Below are 7745 nucleotides of genomic sequence, written 5' to 3'. Positions count from 1 at the left end.
TGTGGCAGTCACGAGTTCGTCTCTGATAATGACGCTCTTGTCATATATCATCTTCTTCACCGCAAAAGGTTAAATCTGCCCTATCTAATAATTCAACATATGATTGCTTCAAGCAAAAAAGAGTCTAAGCGCAATACTGTTCCTTATGGCATGGTGTTGTCAACAATTTTCCGGCATTTTGAGCTCCCACTTTCAACCGAATCTTCCATTCTCAAAATTTCTAAATTCACTACCAAAAATTTATCTCACATGAAACAGCTTCCCACCGTTCCATCTTCACCACAACCTCTCTTTACACCATCCTCAAGCAAACGTAAACGAACTGAACCAATCACTACTGAACACCCAATGACTGAATCTCCAGAACGTTCTTCACCCCCACTACATCCTGAAGAACGTTCCTTATTTCCTGACGTTTCCCCACACTTAAATCCTGCCACTTCCACTTTTCCATCATTCACACATTTATCTTCCCAAGACCACTTATGTCCCACACTATCTGCCCAAAACATTTCAAAAATGTCTCCTGCATTCCTCTCACCTCAGAAAACTACCTCTTCTTCTCTTTTTGGCATAAGCCAATTCTTGGCTTTCCCTGACTTAGACACCATTGGTCCCTCTATTCCTCATCCCCATCACTCCGCTTCCACATCTGTTCCTCCAATCAACTCCACCTTTGCTACTTTGTCTACCTTCTGTACAGCTGCTGCTCCCTCTAACAGTACCCCAATGGATACTCAACAACGTCCCTCAAAGAAGACAAAACTGGACAAGGAATCATCACAGGCTTCCAAGAATATTCCCAAAATTTTTGATGCTCTACAAACTATCATTGCGCGCCAGGCCCATCAAGATAAGGAACAGGCAATTTTGCGTGACTGGATGGCAAATCAGCTTGCCCCAAAGCTTGGTATGCTTTGAAGACCATGTGGATTCATTCCATCAGTAGAAAGTGCAAGTCTTAGATTTCTTGACTCTATCCCGAATTCAGGATACTCGTGATAAATTTTTGCCCATTGTGGGGAATCTGCAGGGTGTCGAAACTTTTTATCTCTAATTCTTTCATCTGCATGCCATGTCAAGTGTTTCAAATTTTCTTCACTGCGATACATGCGCCTAAATCTTGGTATTATAGGAAAATACCACACGACTTTTGTTGGAGTAGATTCTTTCTTCTTATATCGAGAGACATTGCATTTCAGACATGCCTTTAGTAATTAATATTCGTTTTGAAATAAAATGCAATTACACGCATGAATCCTTTCATAACTCATGCCAATAGAGCACAAGATCTACTTAGCCTCGTAGGTTCGACTGGGAAGTTCATTATCATCTGGCAACATATCTTTTAAGAGTGTTAATAATTCTGTGAAGCTTTTATCAGACCATCCATTACTCGCTTTTACGTTGTACAACTTTAATATCGCTGACGGTCTTGTGAATTTAGTACAACCATTATATAATGGTTTCTCTGCATCACTCAACAAACTCTCAAACATTTTAGGGCAATCCCGAAGATCTTCTTCAACTGCTTTTGCAATCTCCTCCACTCGGTACAGCTCATATGTATCTGTATCGAAGTCAGTTGAAGCATATGTCGAACCATTCTCAAAATTAATATTTCCTTTTTCTTCTCACCATTTCTTATCCAACATGTATAGCTTTCATCAATTCCATTCCATACTAAATATCCTTCCAATTCATCTTCTCTAATGCGTTTTCCAAAAAAACATTTTAAACAAGGACAAACGACTCTATTTGGATATTTTGCATTCTTCACTGCAAACTCAACAAACTCCTTCACTCCATTTTCATACTCTTTTGACAATCGATTGGCAGACATCCATTTCCGATCCATATTATATGACCTATATAAATGCAGTTACAAAAATAATAAGCTACTGATAACATCAACCATTATGTAACAATTTCAAAACAGAAAAGATTTCAAAATAGAACAGATCAACAAATTTCAAAAAAGAAAAGATTTTATATGATTTATTATGTAACAATTTATTAGTTTTCGTGACAACAACAAATTAATAAATATAGTACGTGAGACAACGTATCCAATTTTTTTATAAAGGAGGAGCAGTAGATGGCCACACAGTACGTAGAGGAGAAGAGGGTTCCCAGAGTATAGGAGATGAGGGTTCATAAATTTGTTTTTATTTATTTAAAGTAAATGATTTTTATAAGGCTTTTATAGTGCTTGTAACAAATGCGCTCTAATAGGTCATTTAATTATTTGAAACCACATGTCTTTTATAGCGCTTGTAAAAAAAACGCTTTAATATGTCATTTAATTATTTAAAAGTGCAAGTCTTTTACAGCGCTTGTCCAAAAAGCGCTGTAAAGCTATGTAACATCAGGTGGGAGCGCTATATTTTACAACGCTTTTTTTTTTAAAACGCTCCAAAAAAAGCATTGTAAAATGTTATGTGAGAGCGCTTCATTTTACAGCACTTGTGAACAAGCGCTGTAAAAGACTTGTAAACATTATACGCAAACGCTATATGACCCTACAATAGCGCTTGTCAAAAAAGCGCTGTTATATCCTCCATTATTTTTAAAATATGTTTACAAAAGCGCTTGTATTTAATAAGCGCTGTAAAAGGTGCGCTATAAAATGTCATTTTTGGCGTAGTGTATTTTCCCACGGATAAAAAATGTTCTCAATCGGTACATTGACACTTACACATCTTGTTTCTATTGTAATTCTTAATTAGAAACTTTAGTTATATTAATTTTTTTATATTATATTAGATTGTTCGAATGTTAAGCCGCAAGAAATCACCCTTTTCTATGAAATTGAGTCTTTAATATGTGAATCGTCGATCAAAGTAAGAAGGAGGATTTTGACTTTTCATATAATGAATAAATTTAGTAGGTTTATTAAATAGGGATGTTTCATGATCCTTAGGTCTATATCAACTATTTGATTGGCTTAGAATCGTGGGAACAATAAAAATAATGAGTTATTTGTTGTCTTTTTTAGACCATCGCTTATGATGTCTCACCTATTTATTAAATATATGAAAATCGATAATGATGTGTTGGACGTTAATGATTTAATTGATATAATTCACAAATAGAAAATGACTAGATTAAGGATTAATTGATTAGAATGGTGTTATTAACCAAATAGTTTAGTGTTAATCCATTATACACACAGGGTTAATTTAATAGGTTAATTAGTTATGATGGAAAATTAAGTTAGTAATTATCTGGTAATAAGAATAAAGGTATTAAGTTATGGATTAATAATTAGAATTAAAATAGTAATGTTAATTGTTAATAAATATTGTTGATGTTGTTTTATATGGTGGTGATGATAAACAGTAATTTGTTGAAGCATGCTTAGTTGTAGATATGAGTTCCTAGACATGATTTGATGATGAACGTATTGTCATGTATCTTATGCATTCATATAGTATGATATGTTATAGGAATTGATATGTGATAGAATCAGAGTTCAACGGTCGAGAGGAGCTTTAAGGCGTTAATAGTAAGAAGATCTTACATAAAGGCATGACATTGTTGAGATGTTTCGTTGAATATTGGATAACCCTAATTAGACACTCTTATTTGTAAAATAGCAAGTAGCTTCTTTGGAGACACCAACCTAAAGTTAGAAAGATCTAGTGTGGAGTACTTAATGATTAGGATTCGTGGTATGCTATCATGTATTTTCTTAATAGCTTTAAATATGTCTTTAATCTCTGCAAACTTATCAATTTATGGTTTAAGTTAATCTATTTTTATTTTTTTTTGGATTTAGTCCCCGTAAAATCAGAAACAATCGGTTTTGGTCCCTAAGAAAAAAGCTAATAAACTGTAATGACACGTCGATCTATAAATACACACTAACACATCATCCTTTATGATATATTAAAAATTATATATTTTATATTATTAATTAATAAATTTATTTATTGATCATTTAATAGTTAGTGATATTTTATAAAGAGAATATGAATTAAAATTAAAAGAAGGGTTTAGGGGTTTTTAGAAAACTCTTTATTTTTTTAATATTGATTTGACGTTTGGGATCAAAGTCGACCATATCTGATTTTACAGAAAGTAAATCCAAACAAAAAAACTTAAGGGAATTTAAATAAAAAATTATTATATTTGCAGAGACCAAATACATATTTAAACATTGTTCATATACTATGTTATATGCTTGAATATTGATATACATTTAATTTAATCGACTATGCTTAATTATATCTTTTAAAATGGTGAGCCACCTTCATTTGTTTCTCATGTAGTTGCTTGCACACTACATGTATAGATAGATGATGAGATTACAAGAAAAAAATTGCCAACAAAGAGGAGGCATAATGACTAATATGCCGCCAACGCTTTAAATAGTTAAATATTTATATTTTACCGTGGTCATGTTAGTCAACTATTTATATTTATAATTTGCCTTTTATGTACATCATCATTTAAGTATGCATTTAATAGTTTTCTGAATGATTAGTTTTATTGATTTTCTAAAAGAGCCTTGACGTGATGCCATGTCATCAATTTTGTGTAAGGATGTATGAGAGAGGAAAATTATCCCATGGATGGCACGGGCCCACGTATGTTTCCTGCAAGGAAAATTATATAAACTATGTTGGTATTAAGGAAAACATTATCATTATAAGTTTATAAAACATAACTTATAAAAACATTCTAGTTAAGAATTATAACTTTTACAAAAAGCAATAGTAGAAATTTGGATATTTTTTAACTAAAAATTAAATAATAATAAAGAAATTCGTAAACAATAGTGATATTTCAACATTTTCCTGTTAAGTTGGATCTTAAGGATATTTAAATTTTAATGTAATTATTTGTTTAATTTTGTTTATTTATTTTGAAATATATTCCCTTAAAAAACATGAAAATTTGAAATAATGCCATTTTAATTTAATTGAATACCTTTATGTACATCATCATTTAAGTATGTATTCAATAGTTTTTTGAAGGCATTGGTTTTCTTGCTTTTTAGAAGGGCCTTCAAATGATGCCATATCATCAATTTTGTGTGGAGGATGCATGAAAGAGCTTAGAACAAATCTTTGTATTTTTAATACAATAGATACAATATATCCTTTATTTGAATAATCGTATTTCTTTACTTCCCTCTAATTAATCAAAAAGATTCTAGAGCCATTTTTCTGTAAAATAAAATGTACTTTAATAAATAAAACTCATTTTATAATTGAAATTTATATAATTAATTAATTTTTAAAAAATATTTTCAAAACTAAAATTAAACATTTATAACAAGACGTAAAGAGTAATTTGTAATTTTCAGTAAAATAACTAAAAAAATTGAGCCATTTCTATCTATAAATATCAGACTAGCCTTATTCCCTTAACCATACATAGTGTACGTACAAAATCTCAGTGGTTTTGTGAAGATATGGCTCATACACTTAAATGTGCATTCTCTCATATACTCATCCTTGTAGGTTCACTCTCGATATTACTAGTGACCCCTTCCTCTTGTTTTAGTCTCAAAAAGGTTGTTAATGTTACTTCATCTAATTATAATTGGTCACCTTCAGTGGCCACTTGGTATGGACTTCCCACCGGAGATGGAAGTGAAGGTATAAATTCCATTGTTGTGAAGATACAAAATATAACCAAAAAGTGGTAAAAATATTATGGAAAAAAATTCAATGACTATATATTTGATGATTATGTAGGTGGTGCTTGTGGATATGGAAATGCTGTTGGACAACCTCCATTATCTTCAATGATATCAGCCGGAAGCCCTCTCATCTATCAATCGGGCAAAGGCTGTGGTTCTTGTTATGAGGTGCTAATAATTAATACAATTACTGCCTCAAAATAACAATTATAATAAAATTGTTATTACTAAAATAAAGTAAAAATAATAACAACCAAAATTCAAGATACAAAAATAAATTCCAATTTTAACATGTAAATTAAAATTTTATCAACATAATTTTTTTTTTACTACGTTTTATCAACATAATTTAGAAATTGTTTATTTCTATACGTAACATTTTTATTAATAGTGTCACTTCAATAATAAAAGATTCTTATTGTCATAATATATTATAACTTTAAATATGTTATTACTAAATTGTTTAATAATCTTTAATTAATAATAATTTATTTTTCTCAATTTTTATAAATTAAAAAAAAAAGTAATTTCCTCAATAGCAGGAGTTCCAAAAAGAAGATGCTAATTATTGAAAATTTGTTTTTACTATCATTTCAGGTGACGTGCATTGGAAATCATGCATGTTCAGGAAATCCTGTGACGGTTACTATTACCGATGAGTGCCCTGGTACTTGTGGATCAGATTCTCCATATCATTTTGATTTGAGTGGTAGAGCTTTTGGTGCCATGGCAATTTCAGGTCAAGATGGAAATCTTCGCAAGGTTGGAAAAATAGTCGTTCAACATAGAAGGTATTATCTCTTTTTCTCTTTAAACTTTTTTTAGGGTTTTATTTATGTGTCATTTTTAATGTTCTAAGGTTATATTGACCATTACTTTTTTTGTTAATATATAAAATGTTTTTAATTATTAAAAAAATCTAAAATAATCAACGGGGTCATAAAAAAATTAGACAATTTTATGTTTATGTTTTTATTTTTATCTTTTTAAATGTAAACAACCTTAATTAATTGAGTAAAAATATAAAATAATTTACTTTCAACATTTAAGTATTTTGTTTACAATATTGCAATTATATGAACTATTGATTCTTTAATGCAGAGTTCCATGCAATTACAATGGTGTCTCAATAGCCTTCCACGTCGACTCTAAATCTAACCCATATTATTTTGCTACCGCGGTTGAATATGAAAATGGGGATGGTGATCTTAAAAAAGTTGAACTTATGGAAGCATTTGGCAACACTTGGGTTACAATGCAACAATCATACGGTGCTGTTTGGAAATATAATAAACAGTCACTACTAAGAGCGCCATTTTCTATTAGGCTAACCACAATTGAGTCTGGGAAGATATTTGTAGCAAAGAATGTGATCCCGGCGGGTTGGAAGCCTGGTCAGACTTATAGAGCACTTGGAAATTTTAGTTAAGCTTAAAATGTATGTTAATTACATTAATAATTGGACTATCAAATTATAGTCTTGTATCTTAATCAAATCAAGTCATTCAAAGTGGACTTTCGATTATCTCTCAATTAATTTGAAAATGAAAAAAAAAATGTTAGTATTTCTTGATTGGAGAAACTAAATATAACTATCTCAATAATATGAAATATTTTTCTCTATCTATGCAGATAAATTGTCAAACCGAAAATACAATTCAACATATTTACAACATAGTTACAATTCAATGGTAGAAATGATGTACAAAAATTGTTGACTAAACGAAACAACTTTGCTACACTCTTGTTACCACCATAAATCAATTTTCTTCATCTCTTGTTGCTTTATTGCCGTCACTTTTTCCTATTTGTCTACTTCTATCGTGCGGCTCTATGGTTCTCTAAAATAGGGATTTCAAATCCTTACCTTTTTTTTTCTTCACATGGGCCAAACCCAATAAAACACATATTCCTTTATTTTTTTCTTTCTATAATAATAATAATAACAATAACAATTATAATACTCAATTTGAAATGAGTAGCAAGTGGAGTACTAACAGGTTTGTAATTGTCCTTATTAAACTTCTCTAACACCTTTTCAATGTAATTGTATTGAGTCAACTAAAATTTATTATTCTTCTTGTCACGAGTA

General features: G+C 30.6%; 1 protein-coding gene across 1 annotated transcript; it reads left to right on the top strand.

Annotated features, from left to right (window-relative positions):
* The first annotated feature begins 5402 nt into the window (after window positions 1-5402).
* LOC101501051 (expansin-B15-like) lies at window positions 5403-7082 on the top strand. The gene is made up of 4 exons (XM_004516232.3): window positions 5403-5609; window positions 5709-5821; window positions 6251-6444; window positions 6755-7082. Exons 1-4 carry the CDS (start codon window positions 5423-5425, stop codon window positions 7080-7082), a joined length of 822 nt encoding a protein of 273 aa, XP_004516289.1. The 5' UTR covers window positions 5403-5422.
* Window positions 7083-7745: the final 663 nt, after the last annotated feature.

This window comes from Cicer arietinum, chromosome 3, assembly GCF_000331145.2.
Source record: "Cicer arietinum cultivar CDC Frontier isolate Library 1 chromosome 3, Cicar.CDCFrontier_v2.0, whole genome shotgun sequence".
Lineage (NCBI taxonomy): Eukaryota > Viridiplantae > Streptophyta > Magnoliopsida > Fabales > Fabaceae > Cicer > Cicer arietinum.
This window is presented reverse-complemented; position numbering and strand designations above follow the sequence as displayed.